Below are 27,876 nucleotides of genomic sequence, written 5' to 3'. Positions count from 1 at the left end.
GGAAGCCCTCGGCTATCATCGGGCGTGCAGGCCCAGAGCTATAGCTGCTAAAATGACGAAGTTCCTCCTCCTGTTGCTCACTCTGAGCGCATTCGGAGTAATTTATCTCAGCTCTGCCGTGGAATTTCCCAGGCTGCTCTACACCCGCACTGTCGACTGTCAAGTGGGATTCCTCAACGTTCTGCACAACCCCGTGCCAAGGTGGTAACCAATTCTGTGTGAATAACCGACGAGATAAACAACGCTTGTCGACTGCTTTTTCAGAGGCACTCGCCACAAATTCACCGTTGTGTACTGCTTTAATCTGAGCTTTGGAGGTGGGTTTTGTGGATTGGACACAGACCATCTTGTGTAAGCAACAAAAACGGTTCAACACTGACCATTCGATTGTCACAAACTGTTACAATTGGCCTTGCATTGATCGATCACAGTGTGATGATGATTGTGATTGGCTGAGTCTACAACCAACTAAGAGTGAACTTTCAACCTCCTATGAGCCTGGCATTCAACCTTCTGTGAGGCTGGCATAACCACAATTCCGTATGTAAGAAAAGAAAACGTGGTAGAGGTGCAGCACTGCAAATCCTTGCTCCCACCACTGTTGGTGGAAGGGCCCTCCACTCGAGAGAGCTCCAGAGAACACCTTTGGAGGGTATTTTGGCCGACGCCTTGAAAGAGGTGGAAATACTCGTACTGTACTTTACCACACACGACCTACCAATCAACTAACTTCGATGTAACCATTTATATTGCTGGATGGACAGAGGAGGGGGCATTTAAGAAACGTGCCCATTGGTTTTCAACTCCCAGCGACAGGCAATTGAACCGATGGCCCCTGGATTGCAGATGGAGCGTGCTATCCATTTAACGCGTTGGCTTTTGCGACCAATATTATTCATAACAAATGTTTTTTTTTAGGTTAGATTGTGTAATAATAAGTGTGTCGTTCACCTACCACCACCCGACACAGACAATTAGTAAAGTTTGTCACGTAAACAAAACGTGCCACTTAGTTACTACTTCAGCACCCCCAGGTGTGTTTGACAATAAACCCACAAAATGTACAACTTCAGTGCGACGTTTCGCTGGTCATTTTCAACCGGCTTCATCAGGCGATTGTGACATTGCACCACGGCAAATTGAACGCGCGAAGGAGATTGAGCGCTCAAACATTCACCTCCTTTTGTAGCACGGACGGCCGCAACGTGTACGACCTGTCGTTCTCCTGCTTCTCGAGCTTCTCCAAGCACCCGGACAATGTGTCCGTCATCTTGGATGTTGGGCAGAAATTCCACGACGCTTCCCTCATGACACCCAAGCCGGTCACGACCCACGTCGCTTGGCCCAACGAAGTCGAACAAGTGCCGGGTAAGGCCAGACCTCCGTGCCTTTCGATCTCTCACGCTGACACGGTTGTTTTTTGCTCTCATTTCTATTTGCTTCATTTGCTGTACTTTGTCTAATCTTATTATTTTTTCGTGTCACTTTTGGTGATCCAGACTACTCTCGCAAATGCGACTCATGCTGGTCTCTTTGGGTTCTCACACCTGGTTAATCAAAATAAACGAGAAACGTATCTTCAAACAGATTCAGAAATGATTTTGGCATGCCACATCCATCTCGCCACATTTTGTCCTCATTCGATTCGTAAAAATATATATATACTGTATAAACCTGTTCACGCGATTATAGGAATCTTTAGTGTGTGTGTGTGTATGCCTCCCATCCCACAGTGGATTGTAAAATGGCCACACATGCACTTTATCACATTGTCAATTCCAGTCAAGGCTCATCACATGTCACTTTAACAGCCCTAAACTACCTTCTTGCATGCCGGTCAAACCAGTGATGTAGCGATAGAGTTTGCAGGTGTGCAATTGCACCAAGGCCCACTGGAAATTGGATAGGGGGCCTCATTTAATGTCTTACACCAGGACCCATTCCAACCACGCTATGCCACTGGGCCAAACAAAGCATATTCAATAATAGGGTTTTCCCCCTTTTTTCTGGCAACAAAACTAAACCTTTTTCAAAGGATTCATGTCTGCATTAACCACAATGCCTGCAGTCAAAATGCAAACAAAAAACATACTATGATAATATATGCATTGTCCTTGAAACTGATTGGTCCACACCAAGGGATGGCTTTCTTTTGAGCCTCGACCCAATTGGTGCTCGACCAGATGACGCCAAAAGCATATTCAGTTTTAGAGAAAGCGACTTATGTACCATTCGTGTTAAGTATAATCACATGGAGTGCAAATGTCAATTCTGTTGGGATAAGTGACCCATATGAATCCATAAAAAGGTGAGAATAAGTCTTCCAGACAGGCGAAGGCAGTGTTCATTTTTTGCTTGCTTGCCTTGGGGCATGGGGGATGCACAAGTCTCAGAAGTTATCTTGGCATTCTAACATAATTTCTTCACAGACATTAGACCCCTGGGCCAGTCGGTCATCTAACAGTGGTCTATAATTCCCTTTAAAGTGTGAGCTCGCCGAGGTCAAGAGTAAGGGTCAATGTCGAAATTACTTCCCAAGAAATGGCAGGATCAAAACACCGAAAGCTAAGAGTCCTAAGCTCTCTTTCTATAAACTGCTTTTATGTAGGAAATGAGTGGGTGCATGGCTTATCGACTTCTTGCAGAGCAGCACAGCTACAATCGCAGCTCTCGATCAACATAATGCTAATAACAGAGTACTGCCAAACTCTATGCTGGGCAGAGGTTAAGCGGTGTCATGAAAATGAAAAGTAAAGTCTCCCTACTCTTTTGTTCTTTCGGTAAAGTCACGTAGGTAGAAATAATTTATAATTTATTTTATTTCTACCTACGTGGCTTTTATGTGACTTTACCGAAAGAACCAAAGAGTATGGATTCCTGCGGTCACGAAAGCTTAAAATCAAGATTAAAGTCTCCCTGTTGAAATGAGCAATAGGATGGTCCGTAAATTCCTCAGCCTTGCGCCATCCTCATTAGTCATGATCTATCCACCGCTGGATGAAGTGCTCCCCTAGCTCTTGCGATTCCCCCCCCCCCGCCCTCCATTGACTACTGTTGACTTTCCACGTAGTAGTATCCATTGAAACTAGCATGGGTGAGGGCGGGGGGTGATGGGCTGAGTCAACCCCTGATTTGTGTGTCAAGTACTCTAATGAGAGCGCATTTCGGCACCGACCTATCTACTGACCTTTTTTTTTCGCCAAGATAGTGCAGTCCGTGACACTCTGGGACAAAGCAAAAAAAATGTAACGCTAAACTTTGTTGGCATTTCATTAACCCCCACAGTCCACCGCTGCTATTGATCTTCTCAGCCCTTATTTAGCGAGCAGCCTGTAAGCAATAAAGCAGTACCAGTGAAGCGCTGTTCTATAGGATTGATCTCTTAACCTCCTTCAGCAACAGCAATTGTGAGTAATCACAATCCAAACTGACATGTCCAGTGCCCTTGTATTGAGAAACCCGAATGTGAAAAGTACCGCCTGGATTGATGAACGGCTCCATACTTTACCTGTGAGTGATTGAGTCGGAATCATTGCATTGCCTTTTGTTATTAAAGTGCATAGCTATCATTTTTGTTGGTGCATCCACCGAATTTTAAGTTGTCCAAAGTAAAGCAAAATTTCAAGGGTAATTATATGCAAGCAATTGTGAGGCGATACTTATTGTATTAGGCCATTTTTTTGCCATTCTACATTGTTCTGAAAGGGACAGGGGCTTGTCTTTTTACATGAAAATCACTGGTGACTTCGAAAAAAGTGGCAGTTGATTCATTCGTCGTGACGGTATGATTGGCTGAGTTGATGCAGATCTTTACATCATCTCTTGAGAGTAATGTTTTTGAAGTTCCTTACAGAAAGTTACAAAAATATCTCGTAAAATTAAACTTCTGAATTTGTTTTAAAGAATCTTTCACCGCTGCAGAAGGCTTATAATAATCAGTTGGCTGCATGAGTCAACATCATGCAATCAAATCAACATTAGCACACGCAATCTCAACAGATCTTGGAAGCTAATCAGGTTTTAAGCCTGGTTATTACTTGGATGGGTGGCCAACAGGGCTTGCCAGGTGTTGCAGGCATGGGGCTCAGAGGTGGACGGGAGATGTCAGTGCTGAGTGTTACCCCCACATATGCGTGATGGGTATTTTCCAGATACTGCGGTTTCCTCCCAGGAGAAGCCAAATTAACTCGTTAATGGAATTGACCAAACATCCCAATGTAGCAGAACTCTCCTGAAAATTCATTGATGCATTTTCGCGTACGCATTGCAGATGCGAGAGTGAACTCCACACACTGGTCAGTTTTCTTCTGTGAGCTTTAGGCTAACGTCGCCCTCTTGTGGGGCATGGCGTGATAGCCTCTCATGGTGGTCCCAGGAGGCACGATTTTCACCCGTCCCTGGTGATTCGATGCATTATCAGGATTCAATACTCTTCTGATATAAATAGATATTTCAGTGAATGGCAGTGCCTGTAGTGGCTGCATGGGTGACACTAAACCATAACAAGCAATAGGCACTAATTGAAACATGCTGATTTTTTTTTACAAATTATTTTAATCAAGTATCATGAACTTTAGAACGTATATTAGCGTAGTTGATTATTTTATATATTGCCCGATCCATATCAGTCTCAATCTACTTCATGTCGACAAACAACAAATTGATACAATTGCTTAGGTGGGATTTGGGTCGTGACATTCGCGCGTGATGCAATGCCCTTAAAAGTATCCAAAATCTCCCTTGAAAAGTGAACTGGTGTCTCAGTGGGTTCACATCCAAGGAAAACAAGAGTCTACCTATTTAGCACACATGTAAATAAAGAAAATTAAATTTCTTCACTATTCAATCATATTTGTGTTCAAGTTCGTCAACCATCAGCACAGTTTGTTCGATCGGCAGGTCGTGTGCGGCGAGATAATATGCGGGTACTCCCTCGCCTTCCAAGACGCCTGGCCAGCATTGAAGAGTGGGCCCCCCATATACCCTCGGCTTGAAGCCTTTCTGCCAGCAGTGCAATCAGTAAGGAATTGTGCAGGGCTCCGCCATTACTTTTACTGACGCGTTAACCGCTGACAAAAAAAGCCCAGCAAACCAAAGTTACCCCTAAACGCAACTCTCGCACGTTAAACTGCGATCATGCTCCACAGCATTGGCCTTCACCAACGTGGGGGATAATTACTGCAAAGGGGTTGTAGCTATCGAGGGCGAAGGCGTTGTGACTGCACAGGGGGCACATGGGCAGGAGAGACCCAAGGTGGCGGACCACGACGAGGGGGAGAAGCTGCACAGAAGGGAGTCCCGTTTCATTTCTGTGCACCAGGGAGCATGCCAGGTACGCTCGGCCGCTGATTGCTGCATTGCACAGTCGGAGTGTTCATTGAGCAGCATGTCTGGTTCAAACGCAGTGTATGTTTTTTTTTGTTTGTTAAATAACCACAACAATGTAATTGCGGTAATCTAGGTAAATGATTTTGATTTAAAGCTTTCGTGACTGCGGGGATTCATATTCTTGGTTCTTTCGGGAAAGTCACCACGTAGAAGGGAAACAATAAAATAATGAAAATATAAAACATAAGTCACGTAGGAGGGAAATAATAAAACAATAAAATAATAAAAATGTTTTCTATTTTTGACTTTACAGAAAGAACCAAGAATGTGAATAACATGCCTAAGCATGGTGCTTTGTAGCCTTGAAAATGTATTTCACAAGCACGCACTGTGTTAATTTTTTGTTTATAGACGGATGAAGTTTGGTGTGTTCATTATTTAAATCTTAAGCACGTGTTTGAAAAAAGTGGCTGTGGTTTTCACACGTGGTGATGATGATTGCTTGTGTTGCAGTCGAAACGTCGTGAGAATTTTATAGTTTTTTTATTGTTTCCCTTCTACGTGACTTTACCGAAAGAACCAAGAATAGGTAAATGATGCCTGGAATAATCGTCGTGATTATTTAATGGCGATGAGCTGGTTGATGGCAGGTCTCAGGCGATCTCGCGACGGCGCTGATTACGATGCAGAGCACAACAACAATGCTCTGAATCGCGGCATTTGAAGCCGCATTCGTTTTATTGGCCCACGCAGTAGTTTAGGAATTTCATATATTATCTCATTGTCATCATCAGCCACGGTTAATCTACTGCTGGAGTGAAGGCCTCGCAAAGCTGCCGCCGAACATGAGATGTAATAAGGCACCTGGCACCTGCACACGAGGTGATTTCAGAGCTCCACCTCTATTCCGTGGGTGTACATTTGGACGCGTTCCATCGCTTGGCTGCCACTGTCATTATTTCTTGACCATTGGCCAACATGCCTTGTAACGTTTTTCTTCAGCAAGAAAAAATTGCTGAAGTGGGCTGTGGTTGTCCCACCTGATGAAGATTGCTTGTGTTGCAATCGAAACGTCGTGATTCGTTTTATTTTATTTCTAACTACGTGCCTTTACCGAAAGAACCAAAAAGTATGGATTCCTGCAGTCACGAAAGCTTCAAATCAAGTTCCCATTGGTTGATAAATCACAGGAACAAAAAAATGTTTTTTTCTCTCAGGCGATCTGGGGAGGAAGTGTTATTTTCTTATTGCTTATTCCTCAAAAGTACAGAACATGGCTATTATTCCCCACAAACTTTTCTTTTGTGACCAGGACAGTGATATTTTTAAAATTACCTTTTTTCAATGAGAAAACGCGGTGTGCATTTGTGTCATACCTTCACGTAAAGTCCTGGTCACAAAAGCGAAGTTTGTGGGGAATAATAGCCATTTTTTTTATACTTTTGAGGCATAAGCAATTAGAAAATAACACTTACTACCCAGGGACAAAACTTGTGTTACATCATGAACGTGTTTCATTTTGGGAGGCGCAAGGACTTCAAACTACGTGTCATGTAAAATGGCTATTTAATAATGCAATTATAAACTCAGTACACAGTTATAGCAAATAAATATACTTGCAAAAAGCCCCACAGGCATCTTTAGTATAACAGATTATCTGTTTGGGCTCTTACTGATAAAATAAAAGAGATTAACATGACATGTATTTACACGTGTAATCCACTGGTGAAAAAAATACTGCCTGTCACCTACATCCATTCCATCTGGAATCCAAAAACCCCCCTGTGCGTTTGCTAGCTTCCTTTAATTCACACTCGTGACTGCACTTAATTGGATTTGTGAAGGGTGCAACAGAATTACAGAACAGGCCAAATATGTGCATCTCACCCTCCCAAGTGTTTACACCATCTCCCTTCGCGCATGAAGATAATTTGTTCTCTTTATATCCAGAGCTGGGACAAACGAGTCAAAGAAGTTTGATTAAGCTACAAATTATTGCAATTGACAGCTTATCTGTGCTCGATTACTCGGGTTCCTTTAAAAATGGCGGCCAACCCACATCCTACTTACAGAAGGCTGGAAACCCCCAAGCCACACCCATCATGACGTGCCTGATGAATCCGATGTCATCACCAAGCCCCGCCCATCATCTCCATGTGTTGGCAACAGAGAAGAAACTTTCCCCCCCGACTATTTTCGTGTTATCCAATGACTCGAGTAATTAAACGGTTAATCGGTAGAGTAATCGATTACTTAAGGCATCGGATATCCCAACTCGACTTGTTACACACCCATATTTGCTGGAAGCATCCCATTTGTATATCCTATGATCCAAATACCCATGCGGGAACTCCAACCTCCTACGTTGAACATTAGTCGTCATCGCCGCCACGACCACCTCCCCATCACTGTTGACAGTTGATAGCTATCAATGACTCTAGTCATTGTAAAAAACATTTTAAACCGAGTCTTCATTTCCATTTCATTCGGAAAATATGATGGAAACTGTGCTATCTCGCAGATAATTGCATCATCTCCCTCATGTAAAGGTCACTTATGCTTAACCCAATGTGAATATGTTCATTATCATCAGCAGCAGCAGCCATGATCTTGCCACTAATAGATGAAGGCCTCCCTGAGCAGTTGCCTCCTCTCACAGTCTTGCTGTGTGAGAATAAATGTAGCTTCGACACGTGAGAGAGCTTTCACCGCACACAATCCTAACTGGATTTCTTGTTGTGTCTGTTCACTCCTTTGGCTGACGCTCCATTGTTAGTCTCACCCACCGGCCATCGTCTCTTCTAACCACGTGGCCTGGACCAAGGCCACTTTTCTGAATTCAATATATCTCCAACGTGTGCGTGTTCTCTGATCCACGTGTTACTCTGCCCATCTCTCGATATAATTCCAAGCATGCATTCTTCTTCATCCTGCTTTAAACACTTCTCAGGTCCAGCTTACATTTTAATCAATCACATATAATAATACTGACAATAAATAAACCAATCACCACAGCCAATAAATAGGGTGTTATAAATTCTGCTCACACATTTAATGAAAACGTAACTGTCAAAGATATTTCACTACCTTAACGTGTTTAAACCGCATGATAGAGTGGCTCTCGTAATCCCAAGACTCTCTTGCATTAGTTGACAGAAAATTATTTATAATGAAGGTTTTTGGATAAGTTAGATCACGTAAGTATAAATGTGTCGTAACCCTCCACCACCCAACACAGTCAGTAAGGTTTGTCACGTAAACAACGCGCCAATTAGTTACCACTTCAGCCCACCGGTGTGTTGGAGAGTAAATCCACAATATTTACCATTTGAGTACGACATTTCGCTCGTAATTGCATCCAGCATCATCGGGCGATTTGGCAGAATATTCTGGGACCCCCGGTGTGTATGTGCGTGTACTTGTGTATGTCACGTGTGTATGTCACGTGTGTATGTCATGGGTAAAGAAATCTCGCAGGGGTTAGCTCACTGCTGAACCGATGTGTCAACCTGTCTTCGATTCCCAGCCAGCCACGATCAACTGAACCGGTCCTGGGCTTCCCCCTAAATCAACTCAGTCTTACATGAGTTCCTCTTTAATAATACACAAACAGTGGTACTGGCCAGGCGTGGTACTGACCACACCGCCCACTGATACACCATGCCAGTCTTCATAGGTGCTCACAAACAGTACTTTATCCAAAGAGGGGGATATTTACCTGTGTGTGTATGTTGCTGGCCACCTACCCCCTCGCCTACGGTGGAGGCCTTCATAGGGGCTGCCTAACAGCACTCGCCCCAACAGTCTGTTAAAGGCTATACGGGAATATTTGTCTTTGTTTGCATGTCTATATATTTTGATTTAAAGCTTTCGTGACTGCAGGGATTCATATTATTGGTTCTTTCGGTAAAGTCACGTCGAAGGGAAACAATAAAATAATAAAAATATAAAACAATAAAATTAACACGTTTCGACTGCAACAAAAGCAATCATCATCACGTGTGAAAACCACAGCCACTTTTTTCAAATTTTCTTCCTGTGGTTTTCACACCTGATGATGATTGCTTGTTTTGCAGTCGAAACGTCGTGAGAATTTTACTGTTTTATATTTGTATTATTTTATTGTTTCCCATCTACGTGACTTTACCGAAAGAACCAACAATATCTATATATTTGTTTACATACTTTATGCTACATTATTTAGAAGTATTACGAAAGCATCGTGTTATGTAAGTCACCTTCGCAGTGCGGAGGACAATTGAGTGTGAATCGCAGGTGTCCAAAACAGTTACAGAAAAAATAATCTCCAGTGGCTATCACAGTCCTTGCGACAGAGTGAAGTTGACGACGAACACAAAGGTCACTTAGTCATTTATAGTCGCATGAGCTAAGTTCAAATCCCAGCCGCCACTTACGTTAGTGGTGAACGATATATGAACTGGTCATATGGGTGCCCCGTTCACCAACTCACAATAACCAACGTGGTGACGTACTGGAGAATCAAACAACCCACGACTGACACGGCATGGGGAAGCAGATTGTGACAAAGGGTTGAATCATTTTTTTGGTACAGTACTTTGAATGAAAGGTTAACCATTTTTTTTTCATCCAGGAACGCTTCATTGAGTCTCAATACTCTGGTCTCTGAAGGCTCATATTTTCCTGAACAAGCGGAAATGAAATTGGAGTATCCAGCCAAAATCGACATGAATACCAATTGAAATAAGTCCGCAAACTACTTACTGTACCGCCATCTACTGGTCACCTCGAAGCCCTGCAGATTGCTCGTCCCACAATGTCAAATGTAATGTACCGGACAAGCATTTAAGTCAATCCACTGCTGGATGAGGGCCCTCCCCACAGCAGAGAGCCTAGAGCACACGAGTTCATAAACCCAACCCCCAAAGTGCTGGATTGGCCGGTGTGATGGATTTACCGGTGCATTTTTTTCCCCAACCAAAATGCTATCGAAGTTCATTACCAACAAACAAAAAAACCGACATCGTTTTAGCAATACATCTGCATTTTATTGAGATATATCTCACGCGCGTTGCCTTTTTCTTATTCTCTTTCCAGATGGGATATTTCCTTCCAATTATTACTGGACGTGTTCCGAAGGATTCATGGTCGGAGGCAAGGACAACGGAAGGGTTTCACTGTGGGACATGTCCAGGGGGCCCGGCGCTGTGGATGGTATGCGAGCAATGACAAAGAACCCTGTCCTCACTGCAGGTCACGCGACGGCGCAGTGCCCGCGTGGGGCGCTGGGCAGAAACTGGTTGAGCGACTTGCGGACTGAGAGCTACGTGGCCAAAATCACGTCCGCTGTTCCGCACGCAAGCGGTTGATATTTTGCAGCCATCTACTGAATTCTGCGGGTTATTAGGTTAGAATACAGTACGTGTACGTGTTCACACAAAAAGGCGCCATCTGCTGTTACATTCACGTGAATAGCCACTTTTAAGTAATCGTGATCATTTTTTTAGAGAGTTACTGAAAAAGGTTGCCACCTGCCTAGGATGGTCTCTTCTTCAAGTAGCTCCTGTTCCGGGGGGGGGGGGGGGGAATCTGTAAATTTTCCCGGGCACTGAAAAGACCAATTTTTTTGATGTTGCTCTCCTTTGCCATCGTTACATATCGTTCTTCCTATGATTTGTCCTGGATTTTGTTTGAACCTCAGAGGTGGCAACCTCTAGTTAGAGTACTAAGCCAGCACCACCGATAGCCTGGGTTTGAATCCAGGCAGCCACTGTTAATAAACCCGATTCTCAAGAGTCGTGAGTTGACGTTCTCAGCACAATCACTCATGATGATTGAACAGCATGTGTTTGTAAAGTGTGTGTTTCAATTATAATTCCCAGTGCGTCTTGAATAATAATATGCACATTGGGTGATTGTCACGCAAAAAAAAACTACGTTACAAAAGCAATGCCATCTTCCAGGGCTGCTCCCTGACACAATGTTAGACGACCAACCTGAGTCATTTCTGTGTCAAATGACATGGTTCTTACAAAACAAATAGGACAACCTTGGTGGAATTTGAACATCGACCGCAAACAAAGATATCGTATAAAACAAACTCTATGACATTTCACGACGATATGACACTGTAAGTGTCGCAGACCATATCCAACATTTGAAAAGTGCTCTGAAATAAATCTCCACCAAGGACATCAGTCTCCCCTATACAGTACGTAGTTACGCGAGTCTCCTGAGCAAGACTAATTTTGTTTCAAATCAGTCCAAACTGGTCGCGAAAATAGCAAATTTAATTAAATTTCTACTTAACAAGCCCATTCCAGCTCGAAGGGAAACAATGACTAATTATATTGAGACACTAATTTGAGTGACACCTCTTGAAACAATCCTGCGGTGTTATTTTACATAGCCATTCCCTGACGTGATGTAACACAAGCAGGGCACTTCTTTACGTTATGTACGACTCCAACAGAGTAATTGGAACAATATTGAGTTACATTAAAAACAAACAATTGCATCGATGTTGTTTGCGTATTATCATTATTGGTGGAGCGCTGAACTATGAACCCAGCAACCGAAGCTCAACTTCCAGCCACGAAGAACATCAGTGGCGAATTATAACCGAGTTATGCCCCCAACCCCCTCACTTCCCCCACTTCGCCAGCCCGCACTGAACAGCATGGTGAAGTATGGTATAAAAAAAAACATATTGACTGACATGGCACGGGGAGGCCTTCATCCATTAATGCCTAATCGATTTAAATAAAAATGCTGGAAATTACTCGTATTACATATTTAACTTTTTTTTTTACAAATAACCAATTATACCTTTAATAATTAAATACCATTGTGATAATCAAATGTCATAGACGATATCCATAATTTGATAACAATGCCCAACCAAATGAATTTGATCAGCAACAACAGTCTATCCTTCTGAAGTTGCTTGGGACTCCAAGGCAACCGTTATTATATCCTTGATGTCTCATTTGTGAGAATTTTATTGTTTTATATATTTTTTATTATTTCATTGTTTCCCTTCAACGTGACTTTACCGAAAGAACCAAGAATATGTCTCACTATTGTAGATAATCGAAAAATGTTATTGGAAAAAAGTATCTTAAATTCACCTTAAAAAGAAACTGGCACCTGCTTAATCTTCTATTTGTGTAAATGTTTTGTCAGATCACGAACAACGCCCAATTTACATTTATGCGTCTTTCACAAGCGTTGCATTTTTCATGCGTGAAATTGCAATAAGTTTGCTCATTACATACAAGTTAAGTAATATGCGACTTCATCACCATGTCATCATGCACACACCAGCTTAGGAAGTAATTTCTCTCTTTGCAATTATTCTGACTCATTTGAAGAAACATTTGGATCATCATAATGGACAGATCCATGACTTTCACTGTAAAAAATTTCTAAGGGATCACGTGAAGGGTATAGAAAGCTAACTACGAGATGCATGTGTGGAGACAGTTGGCTGCTAACCTATTTTGTGTAGAATTGTGAGTGTTATATCCTTTTACTGCATGGGAAAGGCTCTGGGAATAATATTTTCCATCTGCATACCTAATAAGCAATTTATCCACCATCTCAATTCAGGACCCTACACCATTATTCTATTTCGTCTTTTTTGAATTAATTTTCCGTGACTAAATAACCCTTAAGCACCCAATTACATAAGATCTCAGGAGCTAAGCAGAGTTGAGCCTGGTTATTACTCAGATGGGTGACCTCCAGGGCCGGCCATGTATTGTAGTTGTTAGTCTGCGAGCTGTGTCCAGGAGATGACTGTGCTGAGTGTTATCCCCGCGTAAAACATTGTGGGTTTTCTCAAGGCACTCCAGTTTCCTTCCACAGGAAGCCAAACACTTATTAATCGAATTGGCCAATCATATCGATGCAGGACCCTTCTGACGCTGTTCTTGGTCAATACAAGGAAACATTATGAATGATGAAAATAAAGTGAATAAAAAATATTAACTTTATTTTTCATTTTTATTTTTATTATTTTATTGTTGTTCTTTTTTTATATCTACGTGACTTTACCGAACGAACCAAAGAATATGAGTTCCTGCAGTCACGAAAGCTTTAAGTGAATAATTATTAATCATTGTTATTAAAATATGGCTAGGCAGGGCGTGTGACATGGCCATGACAATTATCCTGGGCAAAGGTTAATTCAACCCATCATTCCTCTGGAATAACTCAAATGGTTCAGGACTGCCAATGAAGATGAGCAATTGCCTCATGCTTGTTTGAGCATGCAAACACTTTCTGACCACTTTTCGCTTCCCAAAAAACAGTACTCAAATTAAATTTTGATTTAAAGCTTTCGTGACTGCAGTAATTCATATTCTTAGTTTTTTCGGTAAAGTCACGTTGAAGAGAAACAACAAAATAACAAAATATATATAAAACAATAAAAAATTCTCACGACGTTTCGACCATAACTCAAACGGTCATCATCAGGTGATGATGATGTTTCTCTTCAACGTGACTTTACCGAAAAAACTAAGAATATAATATATAGTACTCAAATTATTGACCCCAGAGGGACGATGGGACGAATCAATCCCTGACCAAGTCATTTGAACTCACAACCTTCCCGCTTGTGAGTTGATCTCTTTAACCACAGTGTCACGCGACAAGATACAAATGACAGTATGTATCTGTGTGATATATTGCTTTGTTTTTGTGTTTCTCTTAGGTGTTTTGACGCTGACCGTGGACGAGACTGGGAATAAGTGGTTCTACCACCGCGTGGAATGGGTCGACATGGACAACGATGGCCTGAAGGACGCCCTGACCGCTCGAGCCCAGAGCACAGGACGTATGTGGCAACGCAGCCAGGACATAATGCAGCCAGTCGAGTCAATCACCGTCAGACTGTCTCGCGCCTCGGAGGGAAGCGTTCATTTTATTACTTCAGTGTGTGTTTTTTTTCAAGACAAACGGTCGTCTTGCCAAGTGGAGGCGTGCTTCGTTATATTCAACGTTCGCTCATTATTTGAAAGCAACTCTCTCCGTGTATGAGCTAGACACCACGACTTGCAGAGGCTTTCGCGGCTGTATCATACAGCTCTCCGAAGTGGGGTTTCTTTCTTTATATGTGGTGCAGCGCGTTGTTCGGCATCATGTTCCACGTTTTGCTCCAAGTGCTTTCTTTCTCCACAGCAGGTGGGGAAAAAGGTCTAACGTCATGCCGTGCAATGCACGGTACAACCCGACAGACACCTGTTTCCGTAGAGCTGACCAATACATCATTTCTCTCCATGATAGAGTTTTCTTGGGGGTTAGGAAACAAAGCATGTCAATTAGTTACTGGTACAGCACACCGGTGTGTTGGAGAGTAAAGCCACAACATTTATCCATCGGTTACCGAAACAGGAGGATTTCCTCCACACTTCTGCCTGTCGTCTGATGAGGCTGGTTGTAACTACCGCTGAAACGTTGTACTCGAATTGTCAATGTTGTGGGTTTACTCTCCAACACACCGGTATGCTCAACTAGTGACTCAAATCTTACTAATCTTACTAATTGGCAGTGTCGGGTTGTGGCGGGTTTAACGATGCAGTTATATCCACCCCCCCCCCCCCCAATTTTTTCCCCTATTGTGTAGAATATTGGTCGCGAAAGCCTACGTGGTGTTAACAATCCCTCTCCTTCATTCCAGCGACGGGAAACGGCCAGCTGATCTGGTTCAAAAACCCGGGGCTGATGGGCGGCCAAGTGCAGGAGTTCTGGAAGGAGAACATCCTTCACGCGGGCCCTGACGTGTATTTCCGTGCCGTGCGGCTCCCGCTGCCAAACGGCGGCACCAAAATGGCTATCGTCAGCACCGTCTTCTGGGGACAGCAGCTCACCGTCACCTGGACGTCCGGCAAGTTACCGTCCGGATCACAATACGTGTTATTTGCCTGTCAGTCACGGCACTTGGTTAAGCGATTTTCAGCGTAAAAAAAACACAAACTGTCCAGTCAGGGCTTATTCTGACTGGAAGAAGCCTCGGATCATTTATGGCAGTGATGATGAGTCATATGCAGCCTTTGCCCCCCCCCCCCCCAAAAAAACACACCAGACCGAAACATATACGTTTTAACTGATGTCCAGTACATATGTATGTTGAACTTCTTTCGCACCGCATGTAGCCAACCGTGCTAAAGAGAAGGACACCATCTCTAATACAACTCGGTACCAGGCTGGACGATGAAAGGAGTTCGTTGGTTGCTGTAGTAGTACTATCTACTTCATGAGAACTTCATTGTCCACGTGTGAATCAGTGGGTAGCCAAATAATGAGGCAAAAAATGACCAGTTGGGTGGAGCTCCAAGGCACTAATGAGGTTTTCAGGTTGCTTACGCAATAACGAATGTGGTTGAGAATAAATTGTCTAGCAAGGGCTGGTGCTGGCTTGTATTCTACAAATGCCACTGTCGCACAATCACCCACCATACCTCGTGTGCGTTTTAATGCCACACCACTGTTTTCACATGCCTTGTTTCCCTCAGGCCAGGTGACTCTGTAGCAGTGCATGGGCTGACAATCAGTATATTGGTAAAAATCCTGGTTGCGGGCCAACTTAATCCATCATCGTCAACCCCCTGACGTAAATAAAATGAGCACCAATTTTAGAGAAGTCAACTTTGATTGTCTTTTAGTTACGAATGGTCCTCGTTCTCGGACGGTGCAATTCCCAACACAACAGAGATAGGCGGTAATAACGGTCTGCCATACGACAGACGTTTCTCTGCAGAAGCGAATGTTGGACAGTGCAATCCCTAAGAGTGCAGAGATAAAGCCACTGGAAAATAGTTCCATAATATCTCCTTCTGCGGAGCATTCTCAAACACATGGGGGTTAAATGCACTCCTGACTGTGAGGGTTCTGAATGGATCCATTTCATGACATGGATGCCAGTATTGCAATTGGAATAAAATTTGGAAGAACACTTTTTAATGAATGCCCGCTTGCACGAGGAGACAGTTTGACTGACGTGACTAAATTCCTTGCCTTGTATTTTCTCCTCATATGTCTCTGTGTACAAGAGGCATGCAGACTTGATAATGGGCTCTCGTTGAGTTTTAATACAGGGATTTGATTGACCGGTTGATTGAGTAATGAGCTACACCCACACTATTAAAACCTGCTCATGTATATAGGCGCATGATATTTTGTAATTGCACCTTTTTCATCACGCAAGAAGGTGCGAGATATTCCATACGTGCGAGATTTGCAAACACGTAACGTTGGGGATAAAGTAGACCTGAAAATGAAATTGTAAAAAATGGGATGATATCATTACAGCATATTTCCTGCGCAACTTATAATCCCCCCAAAAAACCATGAGCATATTAACTTTATATATGCTTGTTTGAGCATGTTATAATTATATCATTTTCAAACTGATACTTCAAATGCGAATATATATATTTGGTATGCAGACTACATACGATACTAAGAATTTACAGCGTTTGTAAATCCAAAGCTAAAAGGAGTTCTCTCCACACCATTTTGGTAATAATAGTTGTTCTGACCATACTTCACCAGGCTAGTCAGTTCCGGTAGGTGAATGGGGGTGGGCCCAGGACTGGTTCCGATACCAATTTCTATCAATGTTAGCCATGGCCCAGCATCGAACTTAGATAGCCGGGTTCATATAGCACATTTTGCTTAATAACCACCATGCCATTATCACTCCCTCCCACATACTACATATATTGTATGCATTAACATAATATAGAAGGCGGCGATAATGAGTAAGAGGAGTGAACTTCATAAGCCAGAACTCTCATTGCATTCACTTCGTAATTATTATTATTATATATAAATTGAATACTGGAGGATACTGAGCGTGAGTTAATTAGCGTAAGATTTAATCAAGCCGCACTTTGTGAGCTTGTCACGTTTGTGATATTCTAATGCACTGTGACATGAACGTCTTTTTCTCTCCGAATTGTTTAGACCCCAATGACAACTGGAGTGACTCATCCAAGACCATGTCTCGCGTTATTGACACAGAGGGCTGGTATTTTGATCTTAAGGCAAGTACACACACCTGTCTCTGGCCTTCTCTAAAGTCATGGGATTGTTTTTTTTACTCAGTGATTCATTGCCACGATTCAGGGTAATTATTTAATTCAATAATCAATAATAGCGTCTAGTGTTCACCGTGTCGTCCGTGTTCTGTTTCCACATTCATTCTATCTCATTTATAAATCAAATAATATGCAGGCAATATCCCTTCTTCCCATACCTATCCCTTCACGTTAACAAAACATACAAGTGGTTTTTAACACATCCTATCGGTCACACCAAGTTTTAACATCCAATGCCTGGTCAGCAATCAGGCTCTGCTTGAACCAATGACAGATAACTGCCAGATGTTTATAGGCAAGGACCCTATTAGATACAGGATCTTAGTTGAATGCAACATATAATACATGTATACAGTTGTGTTTGCTCCATTAGCTTAATTGCAACATTAATTTAGCCTTTGCATATAATCATTTGTAATTAATTGATGTATTTTCCGATCTATTTTAATTGACGCAGCATTTACAAGCATCTCCCCAATGCTACTGTGCAATATAATACAATGCAGCATCTAAATGCCACCGCATTTCAAGACACTGTATGCAAATAGTGGGCATATTTATTTCATGTTTACAGAGAGGCAGTTTACAGAGAGGCAGTCTGCAGTTGCAGATCCATAGTATTGACACTTGGGTGTAAATATTCCCTACCTTCATCTGCTCATAATGTCCCTCCCTGTGATGACATATTCCTTGTCCCATTCCCACCAATTAAGCAATCTCTACCCTCGTTATATTAGTCTGTGTTAGTGTTGTACTCAAAGACTTGTGGACGTTCATTATAACAAGTTATAATATATTTTTTAACAGTGCTCGTTATGATTGTGATATTTAACAATGACGATAATTGTGATCGTCGTGTAAATATTATTATTGGTGATGGTGTTTAATAATTTTCACTATTGATATTGGACAATTATGATAATGGTTAATATTGAATGATAATTGATGGTATTGACGTAGAATGACATGTACACATTATCATTGATATTTCATTAATTGTATTTTGGATGTCAAATGACGACGACGACGACGATGATGATGATGGTAATTATGATGAGTATATATGGCGACAATTCTTTGGGGGCTTTTCAACTCAATTCCGTGGACATTCGGCGGCCTTTATTTTCACCTGGTGAGAGCCAATTGATTCCTGGATACAGGTACAGTGCAGGTAATGATGTTCCTGTATCCTACAGCAACCGGTAAGCAGATACACCCAGTGGGCTCTCGCCCAGAGACAGCCCTCCACAATCATGACAGCAGGCATATATACAGTATCGGGTTCTTGTTTTTTTTTACAGCCATTTCACACTTGTATTTCATTTATGGCACACACAAGTTGACCTATTTTTGCACACAGCGTTGGTGTACGGTGCTATTACAGGAATACTTTGATGTTTTTTTTTCCTGGATTTTCTGTTTGCACAGTCACAGTCACTTTAAGATGTTTTCTTGTTCATGTTTTTTGTTTGTTGCGGTTGCACCCGATTCAAGAGCCGAATGGCTCACAGGGCTATACCAAAATAAGTGGAACTATGAACTATTTTGTTTACCTAGTTATTGTTGCAAAAGCTGACGTCGATTATTTTTCTTCTTCTTCTTCATATCCTGTGAAAAAGACGAGGCACAGAAAGGAACGCGTGGGAAATCGAACCGCCAACGGCTCGCACACCGGCTCAGTGCTGAGCACAGAGAGAGCTGGCCTACACAGTCACCAAACGCATTCATCGAAAGCAAATCAATATCATTATCATCAGCCATGATCGATCCACTGCTGGATAAAGACATACCCAAGCCGCCGCCTCTTATGATCAAACTGATTGCATTTTTTCCATCTGCTCGCTGGATGTCCTCCCATTGTGCTCCTTGTAAATGGGTTATTTATTCGAAGAGCAGCGCGAAAAATTGATGGGTGTTACTTCAGCTATTGGAGAAAGATTGTACTCCAACGATGGATTGATGCATATATAGAACACTTCACTGACCTTTTGTCAATGCATTGCTGGATGAAGCCCTCTGCATACCGTGTCGGTCATACAGGGTATTTGGCCATACTTCACCACGCTGGGGGGGGGGGGGTGCAGGGCCAGTACAGATGTCATTCGTCACTGATGTTAGCCATGACCGGGAAATCGAACTCGGGTAACCCGCGTTCACGGCCGTGCCACCACTTAACCCTTAAAACAAATGCCGCAACACAATGCGTGCAGCAGGAGGTGAATTCAATGAGCATCTCGAATGCGCCGACAGTGGTGGCAGACCGGCGGAAGCAGCCAAAGCAGCTTCCCACGATGGAGCCGTGGTGGTGGGTACCCAGCACTTTTGCAGCAACAGCGGCATCCTTCATCATTATCGCCACACGCCGCATTTGTGTCTTCACAATCAATGAAGTCCACCTGCTCACGTTATCACCTGAGACTGGAAAAAACCTGAAGCGCACTCTAAATGTGGAGCCACAAACAACTCACTGAGGTGTCTACGCTTAGGGCCGCACATAGTTTTCCTGGAGGTTGCCGGGGCAGAATGTCACGCATGGACCCGGCCACAAATTATAAGTCAACGAAGTTGGCTCATCACGTGGAAATGCACAGCAGCCAAATACTTTAAATGCATGTTTCCAAACGCGGAGGGAAACACCGGAGGACCCGGAGAAAAATCCATTGTAAGGGTCGTCAGGGTCGGAATCGAACACACTACCCCCCTCTGTACCAGGCGTGGTAGTTAAAATTTCGCCCCCGTGGCGAGACAATGGGGGGGGGGACTGCCTGCCCCTCACACCAATATATACATAACCAAGGGTGTTTGACAAAAAAATGCGGTTGCTTTCGCGGACTTGACTAAAATAATTTACTTCCTGAAATCCGCCAAGACTTAAGCAAGCTTCCACAGGTTGTCGTCGATACAGAGGAAGGCTACGGCTGGAATTGCACGGCCTTTTGTCGTCGACTGCAACGAGAGATGCCGACTAAATTAAACTAAACAATGTTTTTTTTTATTTTACCAGGTAAGGCCCACTGAGCAATACAGCTCTTTTTCAGAAACGACCTGGCCACAAATGATTTTGCTCAACGAAGTGGCGTGTCATCGCGTGCAAACGCATGGCAGCCAACTACCCTTCAAGCCACATTTGTCCTATCTATTGACACCGTATGGTGGGCCCGGCAGTTCGTGGACCTGAACGGAGACGGCCGCAAGGACATCCTGGCCACCACGTGGTCCCAGCAGGGCAAGGACGGCAAAGTCCTCGCCTACGAGATCCCCGACGACTTCATGGAGGGCACCTGGACGAAGCACGTCCTCGCGAGCGGCTACACGGTGCACTCCATCTTCCCGGGGAACGGATCTCCCGGAGCGGCAAAGACGTTCTTCCCGAGGGCTGGCAGGTATGGGCGCTGCGCGGCTACATGGGGCGAATGCGCGTGACTTTACCGAAAGAACCAAAGAAGATGCACGGACGTTGTTCTCTGGGCTACTGCTGCTGCTGCTGCCGCTGTCGGTGCCGGTGCCGCACCGCGGTGTCGTTCGGCGCGATGTTGCGACGTTCTCGCTCCGCGTGATCGGGAGCTTGTCTCTTGAGGGGGAACTCAAGTTGAGCAGCTGGCGTTTCTCCCTCGGGTTACACAGAGAGAGCGTCGCCCGGCCGCTGCTTGCTGGTTTGTTGTTGTTGTTGTCTCTGGACTCAAGCTCTTCGACGACGGCCGCCCCCGGTGTTGTAGTCGCTTTGTCTGGGAGGAAACCGCAAGTGCCCGGAGGAGGCTCACTCGCCACGTGTGCATGCGACGGAAACAACGCGTGGTTACAACCTGAAAGCGCATCGCACAACTGGGACTACCGCATCTCCGATCGTATACAGGGCGCTTCAAAAAAAGATGTTAACACTTCGGAGAATTTTCAATAATATCTCAATAAATGTGCTGCCGCCTCCGGGCTCTGGAGACCACCTGGGGAAGATTCCAGGCCACGTGTTGACAACGATGGCGAACAAGTGGAGATTCTTTGACTTTTTGAAGCTATTAACATACATTTGTTATCATGTCTCATTGTATTTTCCGTTATTTTTTTCATTAAAAAAATTATAGTCCCAATTAAGTGTTAACATTTATTTAAAGTACCCTGTATATAATCTTTCAGGCCAGACACTAGTTGGTGTGGTGAGTGATGTCAGATACCAGTCCTGTGGCTCCCCCAGGTTGGCTCAGCCTTAAATGGTTTATGTCTTGCGATATGTAGACATCAGTATCAAGGATTAAAAAGGTGATGGGGCATTGTGAGTGTTAAAAGGCGCTCTCTCGCGGCACCTGCCCCGACAATGTATACAACGATATTTGGGATCTTTAATGTGTTGTAGTACAGCATACGAGTGTGTGCACGTGTGCACCTGTCCAGCGAGCTGTGGTGAAATTGTTTGTGTACTGTGCTATGATTGAAGCAATGCGGGTTTCATTCCCAGCTGTGCACAACGCACCCATGGACAATTGGAATCTGAAGCTGAACTTTGCCCTCTCCTTGCTGACTCACGGAAAGCCTAAAATGAGGCCCTGGTATTTGTTGCGCGCCAATATCGTGCGTGGTTCTGGCCACACCGCCCACCAATGTGCCGCGCTCCGCTTGACACGCATCGGCTGAGCTGCAACGGCAGAGCATGAGTTAAATAGGAGACGTTTGTCTTTGTGTGCGCACACATCTTTGTGCAAACCTGTGGACATGTTCGGCGTATTAAAACAAACAAACAAACAAAACTATAGCGGTGATCGTACAGAACTCTGCACTATGACCTTTTCCGCCTGCATTTGATTATAATTTGTGCTATCTCTTTTTTTGAGTCCAATGTATCAACAAACACCACCGGGGAGATAAAGGTGGCTTGGGTTATTTTTGTCCAGCTTACACCCCTCAAACTTTTTGTGGCACGATAAATGCTCGCAAATAGCAATTTCCTCATAGCCCAGGCAACGCAAAGCGAGGTCCGTGTTTTTGTCTTTAAGTTTGTGAGAATTAATGGACATGTTTTTTTAATCCACCTGAAAGCTGTTCTTAAGTATAATCCTAGTAATACTTTACAACCCCCTTGGTCAATCCCCTTCTGGGTGAAGGTCCAGGACAGTTTCAGATATCACTCACCACTGACGTGAGCTGTGGTCGGGAATCAAACTCAAGCCGCTTCGTTTATAGCACCACGTGCTAACCACTGCACCACCATTGCACACCCGTACTCTTGAATTGTGGCATGGAATTTAATAACTTAATTTGCATGTTTTTATTTTCCATTTTTCACATGTTAACTTACGAACATTTTCTATGTTTCATCAGCATCATCATCATCGTCGTCAATCCACTGCTCGATAATGCCTCCCCAAGCCGCCCCCATCTTTTGCGATCCTGTGATGTAATAATCCCTCTAGCACCTGCGCACGACTTGATCTCATCGTGCCAACGCCTTGGTGGACTTCCTCTGAGATGCATTCCACTTCTTTGGTTGCCAATATTGTTCTATTCCTAACAGCTTGAATGATGTTATTTGCGTATGCTCTGTCATCCATGTGATCCTGTCTCCATCCCTCAATGTAATTCCAACCAGGCATCTCGGCCATGATTCTTCACTCACTTTTCAGCTTTCGTTCAATAACCCACTTGGTAAACAGATGCGCATTGTGCTTGTTCAGCTCGCAGAAGAAGCCCACGATTGTCCTCGCTGGAGATGACGACGGCAAGGCGTACATTCTGGAGTCCGTGAATGACATCGATTCCAACCAGTGGGCTTACAGCAATCACACACTGTTCGATGCCGGCGGTATTGTGGGAGAGGTACGGCTCATCCGCATTCAATCATTTCATCATGTTTCTCTCTTCATTGTGTACGCTGATGAACCGTAGGCGTGGTGGCGGGCACCAGTGATTTCCGTCGTCTGCCACACGCCACACGTAATAAAACTAAAAAACTAAACTTTTCTTTTTACTATTTTTATTTTACAAGGTAAGGCCCACTGAGCTATATAGCTCTTTTTTCAGAAGCCACCTGGCCACAAATGAAAGCTCTATTGCAGACAAATACTCGAAACGCATGTTTATAAATGCGGAAGCAAAAACCGGTGGACCCGGAGAAAAATCCACACGACCACAGGGAGAACACGCAAACTCCAAATGTACAGGCGTCAGGGTTAGAATCGAACCCACTACCTCCTGTATACCAGGTGAAGTAGTTAAAGTCTCGCCACCGTGGCCCCCTATTGACTAGGACATGCCTGATTAATAATAATTTAATACTGGCAAAGGAGATCTAATGATATTACATGCCTGTTTCAATGCACGTATAATTAACATGCAATTTGATTTCAGCCTGGACTGTCCAGGTCAGCGACCCAGAAAATATTTTCCCACCTGGCATATCACATTCAATGTTATACCTTTCGCTGTGCCTACTAGTCACCTGTCTTCCTGTCACGAGTGAACATTGCCTCATATTTCCTCTCCACCTCATCCGTGGTGACATCCCATTTAGATTCAAGACTTGCTTCATAAAGAAGACCTCTGAAACTATACTGTATTTAGATCGGGACGGTTAAAGTATCGTCATGTACGTGTGGGTAATTTTTCAGAATGTAAAATTGTACTTTGACACCGGGATGCAGTGGATGACGTCAGAGCATCAGGACAAAACACCACAAGACTTAATATTGCCTTAAAGCTTTCGTGACTGCAGGAATTCGCATTCTTTGGGTCTTTCGGTAAAGTCACGGAGATCACGATGACTGCTTGTGTTGCGATCGAAACGTCGTAGTTTTTGGTTTATTTTCTTTGAACCCATCTACGTGACTTCACCGAAAGACCCAAAGAATACTTGATATTGCCATGTTAAAAAAAATAACCAGGTGGGTACAGGAATGAAATCACCCACTGACCAGCATATCATGGGGCAGCGAAAGAGATCTTGAAGATGCCTCCAACGTCGGAGGCGAAACGTCGCGAAGGCGAAAAGAACATCGCCCTGCTACAGCTATCCCAAAAGAGTAGCCCGTAAGAGCATTTCTCATACATCGAGCCGTGTGAGAAAAAAAAACAAACATCGACATCAATATACTGGCCATTAGTTTTACGGGAGCACTTCCACAAAACTGATTTTTATAAGCGGTTCCTAAAGTTCTTCGTCGTGTCAGCCTGCTGCTATACAGTAGGAAAGTGCCAATTGCAGATCGTGGACATTACAATGTCCTGAATGCCTCGCGACCTCTTTAAATGTGGGATGTGCTGAAAGAGATGCGCACAATTGTTGACTGGTGGATGCAAAAAACTAACTTTAGGAGCAATGCAGCAAATTCAAAGTAACAAATTGAATTGACATGACGCTATTAGGTAAATTATAATTTCCTTAATAGCACCATGTCAATTCAAACATGTACCGCCACTATCATCACTGAGAAACACTGTGCAATGCCCTGATTGAGGGTCTTAACCCAGGATGCTCACTTGTTATTCATAAGTACAGTAATAGTAAATATGGACAGCCCTTTGTCACTCCTTTGCTGGATGAGGGCCTCAGCATACCATGTCATCATGGGACTATACATTATACATTTTAAGGGTAAATACATTTCCAGCCCTTTGTTAATCCACGACTGTATTCCCCACAATCATGTTGGTCATGGGCGTTGTTTGACCGTACTTCACCATGCTGATCAGTGAGGATTTTGTGAAGGGGGGAAGCCAGGACAGGTTCAGACATCATGGACAAAGTGATGTTAGTCGTGGCTAGGAATCTAGCTCAGGCCACCAGGTTCATCGCGCAGTGCTCTAACCACTGCACCAACACTATAACATTAATTATTTTTTTTAAAAAAACGCTGGCAGTATGTTTTCGGTGATAACAGGCTTGTCGGCAGTATACTTCCATAGAGCAATTAACATTGATTAAGGACACATGCATGATTGCATTATCACTGTGAAACCCTGAGCAATGCATCGTCAAACGCATTGAAACAGCACTCCATCAAATCAAACGATTCTCGCGAGGGCAAGAATGTCCATTCTGGGGTCCCAGCGAAGCCCCATAAATTGCGGTGGCTTTCCGCCCAGCTCGTGAGTGAACTGGACAGTCAATATTGAAACAAGTGAACTCCTCTGACCTGTTGGCAATCAAGTCACACCGCTCGCTTGCGCAATCTCTTTTCTCTTTCGCCCCTCCTCGACGTAATTGCCCCGACGCGCGCTCGTGTCGAATGCAGATCGCGGTGGAGGACGTGGACGGAGATGGATTCATGGAGATATTCATCCCCGAGTACAGCAAGCAGCTCATCGCTGTGTTTTCCTACAAGCCGGCGGAGCAATGAGCAATTGCATTGACCTCTCCTGTTTTGGAATTGTGTAATAAACATACAGTGATAAGGAAAATAAACAAAACAGAAAAATTATTGATGCAATCTTCACCGTCTTTATCATTAGCCACGACCTATTCCCTGCTGGATGAAGGACTTCCGAAGCCGTCGCCATTTCTTGTGGTTACGCGATGCAATAATCGCTCTTGTTCCTACACACGAGCCGATGTCATCACTCCATCTCCACGGATAACGAACCTCTCGGGCGTGTTTTGTATTTTTGGCTGCCACTGATGTTGGTCTTGACCAATGGCCATCATCCCTCCCAGCAACAGAAATATTAGAGGCATATAAATGTTTGTTGCTTGAGAAAGTCTTTGCAAACAATGACAACAAAGTTCGTCTAGAACGTTCCAAGAAATGCTCAAATGAAACTCACACATTAAATTATACAACTTCAGTGAATGCATAATCATCTGAGTCTGATTCGGTAATGCCAGTCATGCAATAACAATACAAAACCAGCAATTCTTTTTTAAGAAATATTTTTTATTCTGTACATGAATGTTCGACATCATATTTCCCTCTAGGTTTAGTTGTAAAATCATCAACACGTCACGGACTGCGCCATAAAAAAAACTATACCATGTAAAATATTATTGCCATTTATTTTATATTGCACGGTGCAATGTGCAAATAACTGCTCGTGGCAATAAGCTAATAATAGTGTTTTGGAACGTATGCCACAAAAGGAAATTAGCCTTTAACGATGATGGATTATTTTACACAAACTCAACAAAATGCCTCCAATCGGGTTTTGATACGAGTGTGAAATCATTAAGAGTACGTGCCCAGAGGGCACCGTGGAGCAAGTGTGCGAGTCTATGAAGGCCACAAACTCTTTGCCCAAACGCGTACACAAACTCATTATGCGCAGCCGTGGAGCGTCGTGGGTAACAACAAACACAAGCACATTTCCACCATTGTGCCTCTTTATGCACACGCACGAAGAAATATGTTGAAGTCCATTTGCCTATTGACTTCCAGGACCAATATCAGCGAACAGCATTTGTTTAAGCAAGCAAACGTTGGACCGGTTTCGACCTTCTGGGTCTCATGAGCAGCATTGAACAAGCACAACTCTGCTGATGAGACCCGTAAGGTCAAACCGACCCAGGGAGTGCTTGCTTTTCAACAAATGCTGCTTGATAATATCGATCTGGAAAGGCAATTGGCTGATGGACTAAATGTATATGAATTGCTATGTGGCGACACATAATGGAGTTGTGATTACATGTGCTTTACCGAATTTATAGTTCAGTTTGCAGAGCAGCAGAGCTCTCTAAAACTGAGCCCATCATATCTCCTGAGTTGGTAAAACGAGCACCACCTTGAAAATCGCATCACAAGGTGGGACGTCAACAATGATTGTCTTATGGATATGCTAGGTACTGGTATTCGAATGTGGAATTTTCACTACTATGGCAGGACCGTAAAAATGAGTGGCTAAAATAATAAAAACAATGTATTTGTCTAGATTTAAAGCTTTCGTGACTGCTAGGATCCATACTCTTTGGTTCTATTGGGTAAAGTCACGTAGGTGAAAATAAAATAGGAAAAAATCACGACGTTTCGGCCACAACACAAGCGGCCTTCATCACCGGCCTTCATCACCTGATGAAGGCCGCTTGTGTTGTGGCCGAAACGTCGTGAATTTTTGTTATTTTATTTTCACCTACGTGACTTTACCCAATAGAACCAAAGAGAATGTATTTGTCGACAAAAGTATCACCGACTCTTCAGACTTGTGGGAGGAAATCCGAGAATTCAGAGAAAAACTATATGAAGGGATAACACTCAAAGCTCCACACAGACAGATTCAATAATCCATTGCTTTACTGCCATTCCCAGGCCACTTCACAGCCCGAGTTAACAATACGAGGCTCAAACTGGCTTAGCTTCTGAGATTTGAAGGGTAGCAGGTTCCAGCTTAGACATTTTGTCCTCAACATATCTACAACACGTACCCACCATGTTCACTTGGAGACTTTCGTATTGCTTATCCTGCCTTGTCACAAATTTTCTAGCATCTGCCCTCAGACACCTGTGCACAAATGTCAACATCAACTGAAGCCATCTCCTGGCAAACGTAC

The 27,876-nt window shown here is 43.5% G+C and overlaps 1 protein-coding gene across 2 annotated transcripts; it reads left to right on the top strand.

Annotated features, from left to right (window-relative positions):
• LOC116953613 (uncharacterized) lies at positions 1-25,819 on the top strand. 2 transcript variants are annotated; one of them, XM_032973978.2, is made up of 9 exons: positions 1-201; positions 1,190-1,368; positions 10,405-10,521; positions 14,027-14,149; positions 14,993-15,199; positions 17,281-17,360; positions 20,580-20,797; positions 23,078-23,219; positions 25,634-25,819. In XM_032973978.2, exons 1-9 carry the CDS (start codon positions 53-55, stop codon positions 25,736-25,738), a joined length of 1,320 nt encoding a protein of 439 aa, XP_032829869.2. In that variant the 5' UTR covers positions 1-52; the 3' UTR covers positions 25,739-25,819. The 2 variants fall into 2 exon arrangements, with proteins under 2 accessions (XP_032829869.2, XP_075930156.1); XM_076074041.1 differs by lacking the exons at positions 1-201; positions 1,190-1,368 and adding an exon at positions 5,211-5,332.
• Positions 25,820-27,876: the final 2,057 nt, after the last annotated feature.

This window comes from Petromyzon marinus, chromosome 3 (assembly GCF_048934315.1).
Source record: "Petromyzon marinus isolate PM22_M1 ecotype Great Lakes invasive population chromosome 3, UKy_Petmar_22M1.pri1.0, whole genome shotgun sequence".
Classification (NCBI taxonomy): Eukaryota; Metazoa; Chordata; class Hyperoartia; order Petromyzontiformes; family Petromyzontidae; genus Petromyzon; species Petromyzon marinus.
Note: the sequence above shows the minus strand (reverse complement) of the source record. Positions and strands in the feature narration are given on the sequence as shown.